The sequence below is a fragment of the Elgaria multicarinata genome, chromosome 7 (genome assembly GCF_023053635.1).
Source record: "Elgaria multicarinata webbii isolate HBS135686 ecotype San Diego chromosome 7, rElgMul1.1.pri, whole genome shotgun sequence".
NCBI classification, from domain to species: Eukaryota; Metazoa; Chordata; class Lepidosauria; order Squamata; family Anguidae; genus Elgaria; species Elgaria multicarinata.
In genome coordinates this window covers 6,134,004-6,155,912 of record NC_086177.1, presented here as the reverse complement: position 1 = coordinate 6,155,912, position 21,909 = coordinate 6,134,004, and the positions used below count along the sequence as shown (strand labels likewise).

Here is a 21,909-nt window from a genome sequence, read left to right as displayed (position 1 = left end):
GAAGCAGGGAGAATGGTACACTTCTTTTCATCACTTGGCAGGACAATAAATATGATCAGTGTACCAAGTAAGTGTGCACCACAGTTGGCAGTTGATTGCTTATATTTGCCCAGAGATCTGAATATTGTTAGATTATAGTAGCGATTCAAGTCTTCGCCAAACCTGTCTGTACCAGCAGTAAGGCCCAAATTGGCATATTCAGAATGCGGGATGAGTGGATCCCTGCAAAGCTGAAGGTGTGTTGTGTGAATACATCAATGTGCATCCAGGCTGCTGCATTTCAAACCAACTTGGCTTCACTTCCATAAAGTGAGCCAAATATGAGAGATGCAGGGCAAACCAATCCCACACTCAAGATACACAGCCAGCCAGCCAGCCAGCCTGCCACACACACACACGATTAGAATGTTATTCATGCACTGAAATTTGCCTGGATCCACACTGTCAAGGATTCCACACTGTCAAGGGCCATGGGCTGAAGCTAGTTACCTGGGATTGTGTGTGCCCAGCTATGTCCTTCAGGCACATCAGACCCTGTAATTAGCTGACAGTATGAATCCTCTGGATTGGTGAGGCCTGTTATAAAATGTCAGGATTCTGGCCTTCTGCACTGTTGCCTGGTCTATAGAGCAGAACCATCTCCTTATTGCACTTTAGGCCCCAACTTCAGCTCCTGCAAGGGATCTCAGAGATGATGAGTTGGAGAACACACATTCCAGATCTGAATTCAGGTATAGTTGTCACTCATGGTCCTGACACTCTGCACCCATATTATCCCATCCCAACGTGAATCTAATTTGTTCATGTCATGACTTGCTTGCATAATGCACATCTGTCATACTGATAATTCAATGCTACGGAACTTCTAATATTTGATTCCCTCCAACATGAAAGATCCTTTTGGTGCAAGATAATATAGTGTTGTACCATGGGGTAGATAAAAGCTATTTCATAGAAATAGATTTAACTGGCTCCATTGGAGCTGCCCTACAAATTCTGGAAAGAGACTCTGATTTAACAGATCCTGATGTGAATTTGTTTTCCAAATATTGTCTATTGTGCAATCAAGGAAGGGAGTAATCAAGAAGCTTTTAAAAATTACATATATTTCTCGGTGCTAAAATTTGATTTAGAGAACTGAGCTGAATGGCTGCTATTATTGATCTAATTTAAAACACCACTAATTATGAGGATATGAGGAAGTCATTAGTGAGAAGATCAGTAATGATGGACAAATTTCCCTGAATGATAACTTCATCCCCACATCAATCATCCCCTGAAATCCATGGCTGTAAGAAAGCATTGGGTCTGTTCTAGGGTTTACTCTTACATAAGCCCTAAAAAGTCTGGCTAGTTCTCCAAATATCCTAAAAGATGCTTCAGAATCCTCTGCAACACACATAGATTCCAGACAGATGCTCATGGGTTCTTCAACAAGCAAGCTGATGTGTAAAAACGTTCACTGAAGGTAGAAAATTGAGAGGAGGGTCACTGGTCTAAAGCAATGGGATTGATTCATGATTAGAATGCTATTCATAAACTAGCGTAATGGTGTTTGAGCTCAGACAGTGTTATTCCAATTGTTTGACACAGAAATGCAAACATTAACGTGTGTGTGTGTGTGTGTGTGTAAGAGAGCAATCGGGGAGGAGGGAAATGTAAACTCATCCATTCTCTACTGAACTATATCCGTGTGTTAGTGCATTTACTCTATGAAGCTGCCCACAGACTGGCCATGTATGTGGCTGACCCAAGATATAAGGAAAACGCCAGCAACTACTCAGTGCTCACTGTGGACGTCATAAGAGGAAGCAAGGTGCTGCGATGAAGGGAGTTGGCAGATATGAAAAAAATATTTCACACTATTTATCCCAAGAAAATTCATTTTGAAATAATCGAGTGTAAAAGTGCAAACTGGTGGGTAGACAGATTTTTACTCAGAAACGTGCATGTATGCCTGATAACAGGCTTGCTGCTTTTCTGTTAATAACTGCCTTTGTTGGCAACATAGACAAAATATGCCTCAAACATTTGCCTAGCAGGGAATCCCTTATTATAAACAGAATATAGATACCAAGTAAAGCAGAAATTCCCTGTGTGACAATAAGGAACACACAGCTCTAATAACTATGAAAGTGTGACAGCGATGGGTATCTCAGCTGAGGTGTAATGCAGGCGCAATATGAGCAGAGCAGCAAACTACACCCCAAACAGCAGGGTTAATGGAACACTGAATGGCAAATATTTCACAATCACCCCAGCTACTCAATACTCAGTTTTCAAAATGCTCCCCACTGCCCGAAACTCCAAGAAAACATAGGATAAATTCTAAGTAATTTTGAATCAGGTAGAAGACACAATCCAAAGGGAAGGGCTCCTGAAATGGGGCTTGCCTGGGAGGACTTCCCAGTGGGTTATGTCAGACTCATCTGTAAGATGAAAAAAAAATTCCTACCCAGGTCCAGTGTATCCTTTGCAGAGCGGCAAATGACAACATCAGCAATAGTATCTGTGCAAAATATGCCTTTCAGAAACCAGTGTCTAAAACTATTTTTTTTTAAAAAAAAAGTGTGCCATGTGCTTATGCCCCCCTCTCAATTAACACAGACCCTTTCTTCCCTTTCCAATCTCTAGTACGTTGAGAGCCAGTTTGATGACTCAGTAGACAGTGTTCTGACTTGGAGGCGGACTACCTTGGTTCAGTCCTGGACTTACTCACTGGCCTTTGGCACATCATTCTCTCTCTCAGCCTCAGTTCCTCCCATTTTAAATATATTGCCTATGGGAATATTAATGACTTACCTTGCAAGATTCTTGTGAGAACAAAGAAGGGGGGGTCACATAAAGCACTTTTCAATCTAAAAGTTCTATGGAAACTAAACATATTGAGAAACCACAAGAGGTCAGTCCAGGCTTTGTTTCTGATTGGGATTTCAACTTACTGACAGTTAAAAACCAGGACTCCACCTCACTAGCCTTCCAGGACTGGCAGGCCTAAAACTATTGCTTAGAAATACAACGAACAATTTAGCAATCACATTATTCTCTTAAGAATAAAATGCAGCAGTGTTCAACTATATAGTCTGCATTCAGTTAGGGTTCCTCTCAAATCCCTTCAAGTGATATTTTTCTTCCTTAAAGGAAGTCATGTTTACAACTTCCATGTTTTCTTTTAAAAGGTACAAGGTCCGTTCTTATTAACAAGTACCTGGAACTCAGCTCCCACAGCGTCATTTGTGACTTTTGGATCATTCCATGAAATTGAGCACTCAGAAAGCTGTAAGAGAGCTTGTCTGGGGGAAAAAAGAATCAAACACTTTCCTTCTATTTTCCTGAAAAAGCACCCGACACAATGTACCCTTTTCTTTGTATCCTAGCTATAATCTCAGTTCATAAATTAGATTAGTCTTCAATCAAATAAGTTAAAAAGAAGAAGAAACTGTAGCAGTTCAGTTTCTCTGGCTCAGTGCCAGGTAGAAGTTAGTTCATTTAGACTGCCAATCACTGTTCAGAGTATCTGAGTTTGTAAATCTTCACATCAATGCAGGAGGTTTCCAGGTGTGTGTCTGTATGTGTGAAGGGGTGTCTTAGAAGGAGGCTAAACCAAGACAGGAAGAGGACCCGATGAGCAGTGAGGAGGTGTACTTCACGGCCTTCATAGGGCACCACACGCTGCTTGGAGATGCCAACCATGTTTCATATTGCACAGGTAAAGAAGGAAGTTGCCTCTCAGCAGTCTGTCCACATGATCAGTGATTTCTGCACATAGGCAAATTCACAAAAGTGAAGACATTAAATTCAGTCATGATGGAGAAGCACAAGAAGATGCCGTAGAGGGAAAGGCACACAAACCCCAGCTTCTTATCCAGCTTCCATTTGTTCAGGTGAATCCCAAACACCTACAAATAGACAAGAAGAAATGATTTCCTAGCGCCACATAAAAAGATTGTACATGGAAAGAGCTAGAGCTGGCCCAAACCTACATAGGGGCCAACAAGAACCTTCTTCTCCCCACGATCCTCCTCTGAGAAATGTCTTGTCATTTCCTCTTTCTATAGCCACTATTTGGTCTAGACCCTCTGGGCAACGGAAGGGTTCAACAGAGGACGAATCATCCAGTACTTTTATCATGTTGCATGTTATGTTCCACAACTGCACCAACAGCAATAGATGCCAATGAAGCCAATGTTGATTTTCACCAACAGACACGATCTTAGATAGAGAGAACAAACAGGATTATATACTTACAGTGACAAAAACCGATGCCAGAAGCAAGCCCACAGAATAGATAAGTCCTCGGCTGTTCAATCGAATCTGAAAAGTTAATGCAATTGGTTTAAGAATTCTGTCACTCATTTTGTTTATAATAAACTCCTACACGATATAAAACTGTAATTATGAAGATATAAATGAGAGAAGACCATAATGTTGCAACCTTTTAGATCAAACAGAATATTGTACTCTGAGCATTGCCGGTGCCTTTTCATCCACAGCATTTTGCAGGAGGCTATTTTTGGTCTGTAGGTCTGTTTGTTTTCTTGCATTTCTACCCGACCTTTCTATAAAAATCATCAAACCATCTTACAATCGTTAAGCCAAGACAGTAATTAACCTGAATGCAAATTACAACAGAGATTAGAAAAGCAGCAGCAGTTGTCAAAACCTCGTTCAAAGCAGAATCTGGCAAAAGCCCCACAGGAACGTCAGTCTTTGGTGTTCCTGAGAAAGTCAGCAGCAATGGGGGCCAGTTCTGTTTCTCTTGGAAGGTTCCTGTTTGGGGTGCTGCAACTGATTTGTATATTAAGCAAATCAGCTTACATGGAACACAATTGCTTTTCTGAGACATTTTTATAAGGGACATCATCTAATTATTGGTTGGCTTGCTTTTGTTTTGGTTAGAGTACAAGAATATTTTTAATGGCAAGCTGCCATTTGTTCTGAGGGCTCAGAGGAGAACTAGCAGCGCACTGTTCTTCTTCCAAAGGTGATGGGATGACTTCCAGATCTTGGTTGCTCAGCTGGGCCGACAGATGTACAGAAAGAGGGGAGAAAAAACATTCGTCTGTCGCCGCAAAATAACTCTGAGGATAAAAGTTCATGCACCATTAACAATGTGTCTCTTGTTTGTTCAACAGCTGGACTCTTTTTCTTGCTTAGTGAAGTTGTCCTCGGTCTAATGAGCAATTCAAATCAAAATTTTCTGCATCAAAGTAGTCTACTATGTTGCCAGCTCAGTAAATGATACTGCACATTACATATGTAGCCTATTTTCACCCGTTTCTGAGCTGGGTTTAAAAAAATGTAAACTTATGCAAAACAAAGTAATCATCCCCCCCCCCCCAAGCTACACATATGAAGTTCATGGCATTATACAGACAAAACACATGGCTTAAAATACTGATTTCCAACTAGTGAATTACACACCAGCATCACTATTGCCCCCCTCAAGACTTTGGTTTCCTGGAAGCTGCCTGACGGGTCATGGGAATGAGGGGGTAAAAGGTCAGGGGAGAGAGAAAGACAGACACAGATGGTAACAAATGAAGAGTGGGTCCAAGTTGGGTGTTGTGATTAAATATGGGTCCTACATCTGAACAGGTTAAAGACTTCTGGATTACTTAGAGCCCCCCCACCCCGCTAACTCATGGCCTAAAATAAGAAGATAGTAACAGAAAATACAAGTTCAGAACAAAATTAGAGTGGTTGAAGAAGATTAGAGTGGATGTAGAAGATGGTCTTTACGGAAAAATATCTGATGGGCCCCATCTGCTCTTGGTGTCTATTCTGAGGAATGCTGCCAGGGGTTGGACAATGTGCCCCCCGCCCCGCTTCCCCTGCACACACACACACCACGGCTGCTCTCCACCTCCACACTGCCACTTTCTCCATCTCCATTCACTCCTGCTTTCCTGCTAAGCTCCACCACTTTCTCCACCCACCCACCCCACCAGTTACTCTGCTGCCTACTCAGATGCCTGGTTCATGTGTGCAATGTACATCACTTGATTCCTCAACACTGTGACTCTCAAGGACGGACTGGATGCAATGACAGAGACACATGAATGCATCTGCGTCTTCTTCTTTTTTTTGATGTTTGCAGTGGACCCTGATTCAGACGGTGACCATGGAATGAGAGAAGACAGGCTAAGCTTTTGCCGTTGTACTACTTCTCTGCTGAAAACATCTTCTGCCCTCTGACCCAGTTATTTGCCCTGACTGGGGAAAAAAGGAGGCATTGCTGATGGGGTGGAATTTTCAATGGGAAAACAGCACAGATGAAAGAGTTAATCCCCTCCTCGATTCCATGGTCATGATCCAGATCACACCATACAGCTGTTATATGTAAACATTTAAAGACAATGAAGGTATATTCACACCTTTTGTTTATTTCATTTTTATTATTATTTATGTTTTCATCATCTCATCTAATTTGGCCCTTGACCTAATGTGTGAGTTGTTGGCACTGAAACGTGCTGACCAGGTTGCTGCAGCTCGTCCTGGGATATTTAACCCATGACGAGCCACAGTACCTGCAGACACCAGGTTGAATATGCAACCCCCACACGGGGGTTGCTGTGTCATGTGAACCCAGTGAGCATAGGTTATGCAAGAGTTAAACAAGCTTTACATAACCCTAAAATATGTGTGTTTAACACTCACATAACCCATAGTTGCTAGGTTTGCAAAACACAACGATCCCTGAGCGAGGGTTGCATATTCAAAATGGTGGCCACCTGCACCCTACGGTCTCACCTGCTGTCGTGTCATGTGAAAGCCCCATTGTGTTTGAGTTGACAACATATAATATAAAAGTTCTATCAAGGGTAGAACTTACAGGCAAGCCACTGCTGGATGTTGCTATCATTAAGTGATGAATAAACCTCTGCTTAAGGAAAAATCAAACCTCTCAAGGTACTTCCTTCAAAGGTCCGACCACAGAGGTCTAAACAAATGCCTTGACAGCAAAAATGCCAAGGCTGCCTGCCTCAGCTATGTGAATAAATCAGGGAGAGAGCTTGCACTTTTCTAGGAGATGCTCAGAGACAGCTTAGCAGTTCATCTGCTGGGTTGCTATCCTGTGCATTCCAGGGAACATGATCAAGAAACATCCACCTGGGAAGAAATTCCCTAGTTCAGTCTGTCCTGCTTTAAACTGGCTCTTTGCTAAGCAAATGCAGGGATGTAGTATACAATAGAGAAGTCACTTTAGCAGGTGAATGGTCAAGCACAGTTTTACTATGTGTGTGTTCTCCAGAGAGAGGTCTGACATGCAGCCAAGGTCCAAAGCTGGAAGGTCAGTCAAGGAGAAACACAGGCCGAAAGCAGAGTCAAGTAGGAATCTAGGCGTCAGTGCCATGGAGGTTCAAACACATGGCAAGGTCAGGGTGAAAAGAGGATACCAGAGATTGGAGCTGAAAATAAAACATTCCCAGCAGCTCTCAAGTTACAAGTGAGAGCTGACATACCTAGAACTACCAAAGCCCCACCCACTGCTCAGCTGCATCACATTAGAGGCTTGTGTCAAATGTCCTCATTACAGCCAACTCATGAGGAGCCCTCTTCAATAAGTGAGCACTCCTTTGCCTGGCCACCATCCTATCATGGATCACAGAAGACAATACTGGGCTAGATGGATAATAGTTTGACCTGGTATAACACAGCTTCCTGCATTACAAATAGAAGTAAGAAAGCAGTATCATGGTCAGCTCTTCATTATTTACTGTGCTGTTGTTATGGTGCTGAGCAAAGAATAAGATGTAGTGGAGACAGCATTTTACTTTGCCTAGGCCACCAATAAACTCTGAGTCACTCTGTTTCTTTGCACTCTTGCTAGATGTCAGATCTAAAAGTCTTTTAAGTAAACAAAAAGGGCTAATTTCCCTGGGGAAAATTTCCTCCAGCAGTTGGCAATAATGGCTTTGTTGTTCTGGAATGCACTTTGTCAGGAAGCTCAACTGCCCGCAATAGACATCCCAGCTGTATTTCCTGGAACAAAGACCAGATTTCACTGGGCAAAAAAAAATTGTTGGCACTTTTCTCATACAACTCACAAATGGAGAGATTCATTCAACCCGTGGGTTGAAGTTTTCGGTAAGGTGTGCTTCGCATGCCTCATCTGTGCCACGTTGCAGGCAGAGGCAGAAGAATTAAACAGAACAGCTCAAACTATAGTTCAAAAATCCATGAGGAAATATGCACACAAAGAACAACTAGAGGAAAAACAACAACATAGAAGGAACTCCCCCTGCTGGCTATAAAATATTTTACTGCCTAGATTATATACTGGTCACCACTTAATGTCTTCTCCTTCTGATGATTGGCAGGCAGGGCCAGTGCCAGACTATTTTGTGCCCTAGACAAGGCGAGCTACTTGCACACACAGCCAAAATTGCCATCTTCAATTCAGCTGTTAAAGAAGAGTTTCTGAACTATTATATTTTCCTTTTATTATGTTTTTTTCTTAAAACAGCTAATTTGTATAAAACTGTGACCCTTAAAGGGCAGTACCCTAGGGCACAGACCCTCTGAGGTCTGTGCCCTAGGCGGCTATCTAGTTAGTCTAATGGTAGCGCAGGCCCTGCTGGCAGGCAAGTGGAGACTGGCCGGGCTGCGTACAGCAGCACAGGCTGACTTGCAAGAAAGCAGCACGCAATGAACGGCCATTTCCAACTACATTTTCTGACTGTGCCTCTCTAGGTTTTGATCAGGAAATTACATACCAAGAACGGGGGGAAACCACCATTTCCCCCCCAGATCCCAGACCAGAGATCATCAGCATGCTGAGACCTGGGTTAGACATTTACCAAGCACACTCCCCTCCATCATGCAGTTATGATGCAAGAACTGGACAAGTGATGCAAATGGTGCAAATGACTGGACAAGTAAGGGAGGGGCCATGGCTCAGCGGTAGAGCAGATGCTTTGGATGCAGAAGGTCCCAGGTTCAATCCCTGGCATCTCCAAGTAGGGCAGGAGAAACCTCTGCCTGAAACCCTGGAGAGCTGCTGCCAGTCAGTGTCAACAACGTTAAACTAAGATGGACTCAATATAAAGCAGCTTCCTATGTCCCTAACCTTTCTCTTCTTTTTTGTATGGGAATAATCTTACATACAAAGCCTCTGGGTGGAGTTTTCATTTCAGACTCGAGGTCATTTGCACCGTGGTGGAGCAGGATGCATTTCCAATCTCCACCAGGTGAAGAGTGGCCCTAGCCCAGTGAGCAAATGGCCCAGGTATAAGAGGCACCTTCCATTTATTAAAATAATATCGTCACTGTATGTTTACAGATTTCAGTAGCCCTGTGATTCACCCAGCCTCTCTTGTTGTTCCACCTACACAGGGAAAGGTAGTGCTATAGCAATAGTTTCTACAAAGGTAAACCCAAAAAATAGGACGAATGGCACACTCCGCTTCCAGTTCTGCTGAGGCACTTGGCTCAAGAGAAAGTGAGGAACTGCAGCCAAAGCCAAAAGTAGTTTTGCTGCAGGTTCCAGATATGCAAACGCTTTCTTTGTTACCACAAATGCAGTTGTATTTCTGGTCCTCCTGCTAGCAAATATTATGAGCGCTCTGGCTGATTCAACACTTAATTCCTATATAGTGACCTGGATCACATGAAAAGGCCGCCCACCATGGTTTAATCTGTGGGAGCTGTTGTGCTGCACCATGTGCCCATTGGGCACCAGTTTTGCCTGGTGTCTGTGAGCACCCAGCTCGCAGTGGCTTGTCATGTCATACGAACCCAGGCGATGGACGTTGTTTGAGAGTTAGCAAGCTTGAGAATTGCATCATGGGACACTCATAGAATCTTCAATTTAAAGAGATATTCTCGGGCTGAGTTTCTTACACACTAGATGTTGATTACATCTAACATAAGGGTCCCTTCAGTGGGTAGGGTGAAGTATATCACCCACCCAGTCAGCACAGACTGCCTTATTGTTAACAACACCCTCCTGTCATTTCTAACTTTCTGTGGTCGTCGTGTGGTTTCATACAATTACCACAGAACATCTAAGTGGTGAGCATGAGTGCATGTTGTGGTTTTAATGATATACATTTCTAAGCATTAAATATTTAAAGGCTCTTTCTGCTGAACATGGTGAAAAGTTTCAGTTATGCCCTTGCTGCTAACACGTTAACATATTCCATTAGACTTGGAATGAATTAACATTCAGGTGGTTTCTGATTGATAGGATTAATTCTATGTGTAATGACATCTAATTAATTATTCCTTTTTAAGCAAGATTCCTCCCACTCATAAGCAAGGTTCATGGTTAAACTGCACTTATTTATTTATATACTGTACTTACTGACTAAAATTATTTATCTCTTTCGTAGAAAAGAACTTAAGGCAATTTATAGTTCAAAATGAAGGCGAGAAACAACAGGAAAAGGGACAGAAAAATAAGAGAAATTCAGGAATCAACTCTTCCATATTTTTAAATAACAAAAGTTACACAATGACCGGGTGAAATGGTCACTGCAGGAGACAGTTCTGGGAGAAGAGGGTCACAGTGGCAGTTGGCCCCAGGCAGGCCGAGAGAGCAGGTCTTGCTGCCTCACACCTCTCCCTCTGACACTTAGAAGTTCCTCCCAATGATGGATTTAACTGGCCAATCCAGATTCTGCCTGAGCCATGTTTGGTGGTACCATCACAATGTCACAAACCAGGATGTTATACTACTGCCAGAATGAGACAATGGGCCAGTTAGCAAGGCACGACAGCCCATCATGGGTTAATTTACTTGTTAGGAGCTGCGGCAACCACTATGAACATGCAAATTCCAACCAGGGGTTACTGTGGCTTAACTTATTGTCCAAACCCAGGCAGCAGGGTTTAATTGAGGGTTAAATAATCCTTGCAAAACCCAAAATAGACAATGGTCCTACCTATTTGACCCTCTTTGACCCTCTAATAACCCCTACTGCCCAGGTTTGAGTGGCAGAACAAGCCCCATCAAAACCTTGCATATTCATGATGGTGAATGACATTTGCTGTGGAGCTGTGCCCACAGTGGGCTGTGATGTCAGCCAAACCACACCAGTGTGGTGTATGGCTAGCACACTGAATTGCATACCAAATTGGACATGAGGTTACCGACATTGCTTGTCCTTGCATATTTTTGAAAAGAAATAACTGGCACACAACAATAGGAGTAGCATCACATCTAGTTTAGTTCTAAGATCATGGGAAGTCAGATTCAAACCCATGCAAGGTTGCTCAACCTAACATACTTCACAAGGTTGAGGGAGATCAGCTTGTGATCTACAACAATTCCAAGATCCTTCTCATTTGTAGTATTGCTGAGCGAAGTATCCAAGTATATATTCACAGATAATAAACCATAATTTCTCTGTGTATACATCACTCAAAGGCACCTGTAGATTTTGTAGAGGGACTAAAAGGAAGTGTATGCCTCAGAAAGAGAAGTTCAACTAAGTACAGGACTTACACAGGATCCATAGTTTACTGCCAGAGTCTGTAGAGACCATGGAAGTCCAAGGCCAATGAGAATGTCGAAAACATTGCTTCCAATGGAGTTCGACACAGCCATGTCACCCATCCCTGCAGAAACAAAGAATCATAATCAATCAGCTTGCAGAGGGGAATTCATAATCTTAAGTTCTTTTTATCACATTACTTCTATTTCTCTGGTAGTCACAAGTTCAGAATTCACAGGTTTAGCAATTGTCCACATAATATTCATGAAGGCCATAATTTTGGCTCTCTATTCACACAAATATTGTGGACAATCCATAGCAAAACATCCTGAACCAGTCTAATTAGCTCAGTTGATTCAATGATTTAAATATCCACAATTGTATTTCAGTAGGAGGATATACTACACCAGCCTTCCTTAACCTGATGCTTTTCAGTTGTGTTGGACTACAACAACCCTAATCCCCCAGACAGTACATTTACCAATATCCCATCTTCCCATTTTCATTGTCAGCACCATTCTCCTGCTTTTAAGCTAAACTCCCGTACCCCCATCTATTCACCACAGGCACCTTGCTCATTGTTTGAGCTAATTTGAATAAAGAGGAAGAAGAGAATCTTCCTGACTTGACACCTAATATTAATTTTGTTGTTTATCCAGCCAGTTTGGAGAGAAATTCTTGGAGCCCTTGGCAGTATACTTAGCGGGTGTATGTGTGAATACTTATTATACAAATCCCATAAATTCAGTCTTACAAGTTTATGGAGATCCTGCATTCAATAACTGTAGAATCTCCCAAATCATTCATAATCTTCTATCCATGGTGAAGATTGCAGGGAGGGTTAGAAAAGGAAAAGTAGAGGGAAAATGCAAGCCTGGAGCCCTCTCCCAATGTCTTCCCAAACAGAATCCTGGGTAACAAGTAATGAATGAATGCTAAGGTGACAAATAGTACCTCACACTGCTAGCATATGTTCTATGCTATATTATTTGTTGTCCATTAATCTTGAAGCAAAAGTAATGTTTCTCTTTAACAACTCTTTGATATCCATGTTTTAACATACTGCAACCTACCTTGTCTTGCTACAATAAGGCTTGCCATGCAGTCTGGTACACTGGTTCCAGCTGCCAGAAACGTGATCCCCATGATCACATCTGGAATCCCCAAAGTGTAGCCAATGATTGTGACCTAGAGAAATGAAATGAATGGTCAGGATGCTAAAGCTCACTAAGAATGCATATGGATATACCTACCTAGAGTGTCACCAAACAGGGGGAAATTGTGTTTCCTTACCGTCACTTCTCCGCCTGTGCATTTGTCCCTCATTACTTCCTCTTTCGAAAGAGGAAGTAAACAACATGCACGTGGCCCATCTAGTGGTCTGTTTTGATTGTGCTGCTTCTCCTGCACACAACAGGGGATAGTAGCAAGTTCCATCTCAAAAAGTAAGTTGGACTTACTGGGGTGTTTTTTTGTTGCGTGAAGAAGGCTAGAAGGGGTGGGAGGCAGATGACATCATGAGAGGGACCCACGAAAATCCATGAGTGCCAGCAATGAGTGTGCAATAAAACGTTCATTTGATAGAGATCCTAGAGGAGCCAATGTGGCTTTTTCCTGTGCCAGGGTGGGTTCTGCTTCTTCCTGCCTTGGCTCCTTCAATGACAGATGCACCTGGCACCAAATCTCTCTTCATCTCTTCCTCCATACTTCTGGAAGCTTTTGACTCTAAACCCCCTCAAGCCCGAGGCATTTGGTATGGTCTTGCCATTAAATATTTATCCAATGCCTTCAAAAAATAATAACAAAGCCACTTTATCTTCTTTTTTTAAAGAAACACTACACTGGGAGGGGTTTTGTGATTGTCACAAGGACTAGCCAATCAGCATTCTGAACAGCCAGCTTCTGTTGGAAACAAGGACCCAATTGTCTAGGGAATGGTTGTATGACAGGCTGAAAATGGTTGTTTGTGGATCAACAGCAGGCTCACCATTCAAGCTACGTGTATTCTGGTTGTGCTTTTTATATTGTATTGTGTATTTGTGCTTTTAACCTGTTGATTGTCTTACTATGATTTTAATTTTTGTGAACCGCCCAGAGAGCTTCGGCTATTGGGCGGTATAGAAATGTAATAAATAAATAAATAAACACTCTAAAAGTTCTACTGTTGGTTCATTTATGTTACAGCAAATTTATAGGCAGTTTCCAAATCTCAACCCAAAAAGAAAATAATGAAAACAGGCAAGTTGCAAATTAATTTTATTTACAGGATATTTATATGGAACTTGACCACTTCCTCCCTAGCATCCACCCTTTGCATATTTCTCCCTTTAACTGGTCTTACATTTCTGGACAGCAAAAGCAGAAGTTAACTAGATAGGGATGCAAAAGGAAGTATTTCACTTCTGCTGAAGTGCTGCCCAGGGAAAGTTCCTGTGGTAGGGCCCTACTCTGTTTCTCATTAGCGGGGAGTGTAGTGAAAGTTTCACTTCAAGAAAATTCTAGAAAAAAGCCCATGGCAATTGCGCTGCCTGAGATTCCAGTTCACGTATTTGCCTCATATCAAGGCTACAAGTAGAAAGAAGTCTCCTGGCACCTGTAGTGGCTGCTAGAAACATGCTCCCAGCTCTCTCTTTGTCTCTTGTTCAGGAAAGAAGGGGGTTGCTCTTTGCTCATTCTCACAGTGGTTGCATAACCGCTGTAAGAACAAAGAAATGAAGCTTGATTGCTTCATTGACTTACTATATGCAGGTTGCAGAATTGAGCTTTACTGAGCACAGAATTTGAATCACCCTGGTACAGAATGTTAACTTTGTAGAGCAAAAAACTAACAGCCATGAGTATGTGGAATTTACTCCGTAGCAATGTTGGGTGAATTGAGTCCTGCAGCAAGGTCTAAATGCTAAGGCTCTGGACCTCAATTTAAGGCAGAGAGAAGAAAGTGCTTCTTCACACAATGCAGAATTTCTGTATTGAATGAGCTGCTGCAAGATGTGAAGTCTTTAAAAGGCAGAGGATAGGTCTATGCTATTAGTCCCAGTACTTAAATGGGACCTAGCTAATGGGCTGGTGGAGGGCAAATCAGGAAAGGTTAGTGCCGCTGTATCTTGCTTGTGGGGTTCTGAGAAGCATCTGGCTGACCACTTTTGGGAACAGGATGTTGCTGTAGGTGTACCATTGGTCTATTCCAGCACAGCTCTTCTGATTAGGGCTGTGCAGGGAACCCCCGATCCACTCTGGATCCCGATCTGGACCTTCCAGATTGGGACTGAACCGATCCGGATCCGAATCCGGAGCGAGATCCGGAAGTCCAGATTTCTCCCCATAGACTTACAATGGAAAAGAAAAATGCCTATAACTTTTTTATTTTTCAAGATACACACATGTAACTAGACACCATGATAGCTTCTGAATAGATCCTTAGTCATGCCAATTTTGAAGCAAATCGAATCATCCTCTGATTTTTAGGGAATTTTTAAAGCTTCCACATCCCCATTTACAAAACTGCATTTATCTCTGTCATTTTTCAAGATACACACATTGTATTACAGTGTTTCCTTTCCACTGTGTTCCCTTTGAAGTGCTAATATCGTCCTGAGATGCACTTTCATTATCTCCTTCCAATACACATTTTATTTCTGAAGGATATTGTGGTTGAGGTTTAACTTTAAAAAATTGCTAAAAATCAGGGCACGATCCGATTTCCTTCAAAGTCAGCATGCATAAGTTCCTATGTGGAAGCTATCACGGTGCCCAGTTACATGTATGTATCTTGAAAAATGACAGAGATGAATGCAATTTTGTAAATCGGGGAAATGGTTGAGGGTTAAATCGTTAAAAATTCGCTAAAAATCAGGGGATGATCTCATTTCCTTCAAAGTGGCCATGCCTAAGGTCCTATGTGGAAGCTATCATGGTGCCCAGTTACATGTGTGTATCTTGAAAAATGACAGAGATAAATGCAGTTTTGTAAATGGGGGTGTGGAAGCTTTAAAAATTCCCTAAAAATCAGGGGATGATTCAATTTGCTTCAAAACTGGCGTGACTAAGGATCTATTCAGAAGCTATCATGGTGTCTAGTTACATGTATGTATCTTGAAAAATAAAAAAGTTACAGGTGTTTTTCTTTTCCAATGCAAGTCAATGGAAAAAAAACACAGTTTGACCCAAAATGGCGTCCGAGCTCTGGATCGATCTGAACCAATCCAGACCTCCCCTGACCCTATTTGGATCCAAATTTAGGGAGTCCAGATCGGCCCGATCCGCTCCGGATCCAGGGATCCGGAACGGAGCGGAGCACAGCCCTACTTCTTATGTTCCAAATCTCTTAACAGAATAGAACACCTATTAAGCTCAAAGACCTCCAATATTCATCAGGCCCAATACATACCATCCATACCATGATGTAGGAAAAGGCTGCAATCCAGAGTGTAGAGGAAGCAAAAGTGACCAAGAACCACTTCTCCCAGTAGGGTTTATTACAGTTGGGCACCGTGAAGTACAAGAGCAGAGACAATGGCCAGGTGAACAGCCACTTGACTATTTCTACTATGCCAGCTGCAAGGGAGAAAAAGAAGAAAAAAGAAAAGAAAAAGGAAATTCCTCCTTTTCTGAATGGTTAAAAACTTGGCTCAGTGCAGTATTGTTAGGAAAATGTATATACCCAATCACAAGGACAGGAGAAACGGAGCAATTCAGGCCAGTATAGTTGCCTCACCTTTGAAATAGGAGATAGTCAAAAGGAAAAGGAATCTTTACAGCCAGCCCATTAGCCACAATTAAGCCTCACAAATGACAAAATAAATCTAGAGTTTGGAATTATATGGTTTCTTTTCAGTACCCATCCCAAATACTACTTTCTTGGATTTTGGCTGAATGAAACATACACACCTTACTTCAATGTTTCCTGCTTGTTATGCAGGCGTTCTCTAGTTCCTGGCTCCACATTACACTCGGTATGTGAAAATAAGTCATGTGTATCTCAGAATGACTGGATGCCGGGAATTCTGAATCCTGCTGCCCCGAGAGACAAGCACAAAAAAAGACCCCAGGTAGGGGATTCAAGAGCCACTGTCATCCTTTCACCATCCACTGTATTTCTCTGCTTATCTCATATAAGTAACTAACGGGCTCAAGTTAAAGGAAGCCAGATTCCAGCTGGACATCAGGAAAAACTTCCTGACTGTTAGAGCAGTACGACAATGGAACCAGTTACCTAGGGCGGTTGTGGGCTCTCCCACACTAGAGGCCTTCAAGAGGCAGCTGGACAACCATCTGTCAGGGATGCTTTAGGGTGGATTCCTGCATTGAGCAGGGGGTTGGACTCAATGGCTTTGTAGGCCCCTTCCAACTCTGCTATTCTATGATTCTATGATTCTATTTCCTTAGCAGCTGATAATCGCTGCTCCTTCCCCTCCCAACTGCTATGGAAAATTAGCCACTAAGGGAGAAAAAAAAAAGATAAGCACAGATAAATGATGTAGAAAAGCAGCCAACAGCTTTTCAATTACCTTCCGCTTTCTCTGCCTGTCGCTGCAGGAACTTTCAGAATTCCCAATGCAACACACAATGCCAGAGCAGCAGAAAGCATAGCTGGTATGAGGGCATGTTGTTACCATGCTGCGCTGTAAATCATGGGTGCCATAATGGCTTGCAAGAATCTGAAGCGGATCTAGCCAAACTGACTAAGCAGATGTTTCAAGGATGTTTGGAAGAGCAGAATGTAAAGTATTAAAGTCAGGAATAGATAAGTGAAACACAGGAATTCCTTACAGGGTGGGTCAAAGGGAGTGTAAGGCCCGTCATTATCCTCTTCCTCCTCCTCCTCTTCCTCCTCATCGTTCTCATTGTTATCATTGTCATCGTTTTCATTCTCAGTTTCATTCCCTGCTTCAGCTGCTTCCTCGTCTCTTCTGGTTCCATTTGCACCTCTATCAGCTGCACTGCTGGGTCCTGACCCATTCTCCACAGTATGCTTGACAGGAACCTTGATAGACACCTCTGATTCCCCATTGGTATATACTCTGCTGTTTATTAGCCTTTGCCTCTGGGGGAAGAAATAAAGAGGTGTGTATAAGTATTTTTTTTTAAAAAATATCAGATATCTAAATTAATTGCTGATAATAAATATTTTAGCTGATGCATGTACTATAGTGTCATCTGATGTGATTTCAGAGCTCTTACAATTTTTATTTATTTATTTATTACATTTTTATACAGCCCAATAGCCGAAGCTCTCTGGGCGGTTCACAAAAATTAAAACCATTAAGAACATAATAAAACATCCAACACCTCCCTGCATACTTTATTCGACGAGACTCTCAATATTCAGTTATAAAAGCTGAATTTTCTAGCATTTGAAGATGCAAAGAATGGTTTATGTTTTGGGCGGAGCCGGACGTCATGACGGGTAAGATCTCTTCTTGAGAGCTCCCGAGAGGGGGGGATCTGAAAAGCTTATTATCTCATTTAAAAAGGCATGGGTCGTAAATGAAAGTGAAGGAGGATGCTTATGATTGTTAAGAGAGGGTGAAAATCCTGTTTTTTGGAAGCAAACTCAGATTAAGGAGGAGAAAAACAGCCCGTTCTCTGGCTGCAAGCAGACGGAAGGAGGGGGGAGCTAGAAGCGAAACAAACTTTGGAATGTTTGGAATGTTAGAGCTCTCCTGTCTTCTAGTCTGATAAACTGATGATTTATATACTCCTAATCTGAGAGAAAGGTTTAATGAGCAGTAAATTCACCCTTTTAAATAAAAAAGCATCGAAGAATAAGGTCTTTATCTGCTAAGAAGAGGGAGACGCGGTGGATTGTAAACGGGACATTGACTGAGTTAAAAATAGATCCATGCCGTATATTAGAAAAAAAGGAAAAAAAAACCCGGGGAAGGCTACTTGGCAAAGAACTCATCCTTCTAACCATAATTTGGCCCGTCTTGAGAAAGTGCCTGTTGAAAAAGACTTACAAAGTTCTGGAAGTGATTCAGAAGGGTCTAATAAAATGGCTGAAGGTTTTGGCACGGAGCCAATTTCAGCTGCCTTGGGAGAATTGAAAAAACTGATCCTGGACAGCACTGCCACTTTGAGCAAGAAGATGGATGAGAATGAAAAAAAAGCGGCTGCCCGTATGGGGGCGCTAGCAGACAAGATAGCGGAGAATGATAGAGAGATAAAGAAGCTGGATGTGGAAGTTAAAGCACTTGCGAAAAAACAGGATGTTTTTGAAAAAAGCTGTGAGGTAAAATTGCAAAATCAAGATCTACAGCTGATCCGACTTCAAGATCAGGAACGGCGTTGTAATGTGCGCATTAAACAATTTGCTGAAGAACCAGGAGAGGATTTGAGAAAAACAGTTTTGAAGTGGTTCAACGATATGATGCCAGATTTGGATATAAACGACGGTGATATTGAAAGGATCCATAGAGTGGGAGGAGCAAAGTATAGAGGATCATCCAGAGACATTCTTGTGAGATTTGGCAGTTACTATAAAAAAGAGGAAGTGATGAAGAAATTGAGGGCTATGGTCATGATTAAATATAAAGGCAAAACAGTGCAAGTATTCAACGATCTTTGTCAGCAGACACTTCAATGGAGGCGCAGCATTAAGCAAATAACTGAAACATTAGCAAAGAATGTAGTGAGATATGCTTGGGGTTACCCGGTTTTTTTGAAGTTTTCTTTTGCTGGGGGTGATTACAGAGTAACCTCTCTGGAGCAAGGCAAGGAGCTGCTGAAGAGATTGGGGTTATTTAAGGATGCAAGTTTTGGAGCTGGAGACGAGAATGGAGCCGTAGCCGGGGCGTCTGGGACGGGGTAAATGGGGAATGTTGTTATGAGATAATTAAGGATAAGTAATTAAATACAGAGATCGTGCCGTTGGGGCGGGGCCCCGCCTCCCCCCTCTCCCCTAAGTTAGATGGCCGGAGTAATAGACTCACGGGGATATGGGGAGGGGGGAAGTAGTGGGGGGGAGAGGGGTTGGGGGGGATTATTAGGGGGGAGGGTGGGGGATGAAGGGGGGTTCAGGGTTTATTGTTATATTTGTTGTTGTTTATGTTTATGAGTTGCAGAGCACATGGGATCGGAAGGAAAATCAAAAGGGAGATTATGAATAAGAATATTAAAGTATCAACGCTCAATGTTAAAGGTCTGGGGGCAGTCGTGAAAAGGAGGAGAATAGAACAAATGTTAAATAAAGAAAGATCGGATATTATCATGTTGCAAGAAACACACCAAAAATTTGATGGCGTAAATGAAATCCGGACAAGGTGGTCTGTTTATTATGAAAAGTCATTAGGGACGTCAAAAAAAAATGGAGTAGCAATCTTGATTTCAAAAAAAAGTGGATTCATATTGGAAACTGTAAGAAAGGATGATAATGGTAGATATCTTATGATAAAGGGGCAAATAGAAAGTGAGCAATATACATTAGTAAATGTTTATGCCCCTAATGAGAAACATAGAGATTTTTTTATGAATTTATTTAATGAAATAGAGGAGTTCAGGGAAGGATTTCTAATTTTAGCTGGGGATTTTAATATGGTAATGGATAATAGAGTGGATAGATCAAACCCCACAAATGTGGAAAAAAGAAATAATATTACTATATTAAATAAACTAGTTAAAGAAAAAGACTATGTAGATTGTTGGCGTTTACTGAATGGCTTGAATCCGGGATTCTCTTATTACTCCCCAGTTCATCAGACATATTCTAGAATAGATTATATAATGGTTTCAAAAGAGTTTGCAAGTAAGGTTTGTAAAATGGAAATGGGGGTAATAAAGGTAACGGACCATGCTTTGTTAAGTTTAGAATTTACAGTCAAAAAGAATTATAAGGAAGCGTTTAGGTGGAAACTAAACACAAAACTGTTAAAGTATAATAAGGTGGTAGAAAAAATGCAGAGAGAATTGATTGAGGCTTGGGAAATTAATGAGAAGGGAGGAACGTCAAGGGCAGTAGTTTGGGATACCATGAAGGCAGTATCGAGAGGGATATGTATTAGAGAAATGTGTAATTTAAGAAGGCAACAAGCAGCAGAGCAGGAACAATTGGAGGAAGAGATTAAGAAAATGGAGAAAGATTATTGGCAATATAAAAATAAATATAAATTAATAGAAATACAGGCAAAGAAAAAACAATTAGAAAATTTAGAGGAGGTTCAAAAGAATTTAATATATATGAAAAGGGAGTATTTTGAAAACAGTAATAGGAATTCTAAAGTGCTTGCCAGGCTCACACAAAAGGAAAAAGCCAGGAACGGGATAGGGATTTTGAAGGATAAACAAGGGAAGTATTGTCATACAATGAAAGAGAAAGTAAAGATTTTTCAGGAGTTTTATCAGGAATTGTATAAGGGAAAGGATACCCAAAAACAAAAGTTGGAAGCTTATATAGAAAAATATATAAAGAAGAGAATAAAAATAGAGCATAAAGACTTAATGGAGAAGGTAATAACTCAAGGAGAAGTAGAAGAAGTAATTGAGAATTTGAAGCCGGGTAAATCACCGGGGGTAGATGGTTTAGGACCAGAATATTATAAGGTTTTTAAAGGAATTTTAATACCAAAATTAATAAATTTGTATAATTCCATATTGGAAGGGGATAGAACGCCAGAATCATGGGAACATTCATTAATAATTTTAATACCAAAACCAGATAAAGATTTGACTGTCCCTGATTCATATAGACCTATTTCATTAATAAACCAGGATGCTAAGCTTTTTTCAACTATTTTAGCAAGGCGGTTGAATAAATTTATAGAGGAATATATAGGGGAGGACCAATGTGGATTTGTGACAGGTAGACAGATGCCTAATTTAGTGGGAAGAGTATTAAATGCAATACAGGTGATAAATAAGTCTAGGGTTAAAGCGGGAATTCTGGCATTGGATATTTTTAAGGCTTTTGATTGTGTGAGCTGGCAAGCTTTAAAGATGGTTTTAAATAAAATGGGATTTGGAAATAAATTTAAAGCGATAATAGAACAGTTATACTCTCAAAATACAGCCGTAGTGGTAGTAAATGATGGTGTGACAGATAAGATACGACTAGCCAGAGGGACAAGGCAAGGCTGTCCGCTCTCACCAGTCCTATTTGTAATGGTAATGGAATTATTGGCGAATGCAATACGAGAAGATGAGGAGATTGAAGGGATAGGTAGTATGAAAGAAATTAAATTGAATATGTTTGCAGACGACACGTTGTTGACGATAAAGAATCCAATAGAGAAGATGGGGAGAATTAAACAACTATTGAGAGAATTTGAGGATATTACGGGGTTAAAAATAAATTGGTCTAAATCAGAATTGATGTTGTTCAATTATACTAAAAAGGAAGAGAAGGATTGGGAAGGAAGGGGAAGAGAGATCAGAGTTAAGAATCAGATTAGATATTTGGGAATAAAAATTACGCAGAAGTTAGAGAGTTTAGAGAAAGAAAATTTAAATGTGCTAAAAAAAGAGATTTTAGCAA

At 41.3% G+C, this 21,909-nt stretch overlaps 1 protein-coding gene across 2 annotated transcripts in view; it reads right to left on the bottom strand.

Annotated features, from left to right (window-relative positions):
• Positions 1-388: 388 nt before the first annotated feature.
• Positions 389-21,909, bottom strand: part of SLC24A3 (solute carrier family 24 member 3) — a 161,793-nt gene continuing 140,272 nt past the window's right edge. For both annotated transcript variants that reach the window (XM_063130173.1, XM_063130174.1), the window contains exons 11-16: positions 17,211-17,484; positions 15,829-15,995; positions 12,515-12,629; positions 11,453-11,565; positions 4,249-4,314; positions 389-3,899 (exon numbers count right to left, since the gene is read on the bottom strand). In XM_063130173.1, coding sequence (XP_062986243.1) covers positions 3,750-3,899; positions 4,249-4,314; positions 11,453-11,565; positions 12,515-12,629; positions 15,829-15,995; positions 17,211-17,484 — 885 coding nt within the window. In that variant the 3' untranslated portion in view covers positions 389-3,749. The remainder of the gene's footprint in view (positions 3,900-4,248; positions 4,315-11,452; positions 11,566-12,514; positions 12,630-15,828; positions 15,996-17,210; positions 17,485-21,909) is intronic.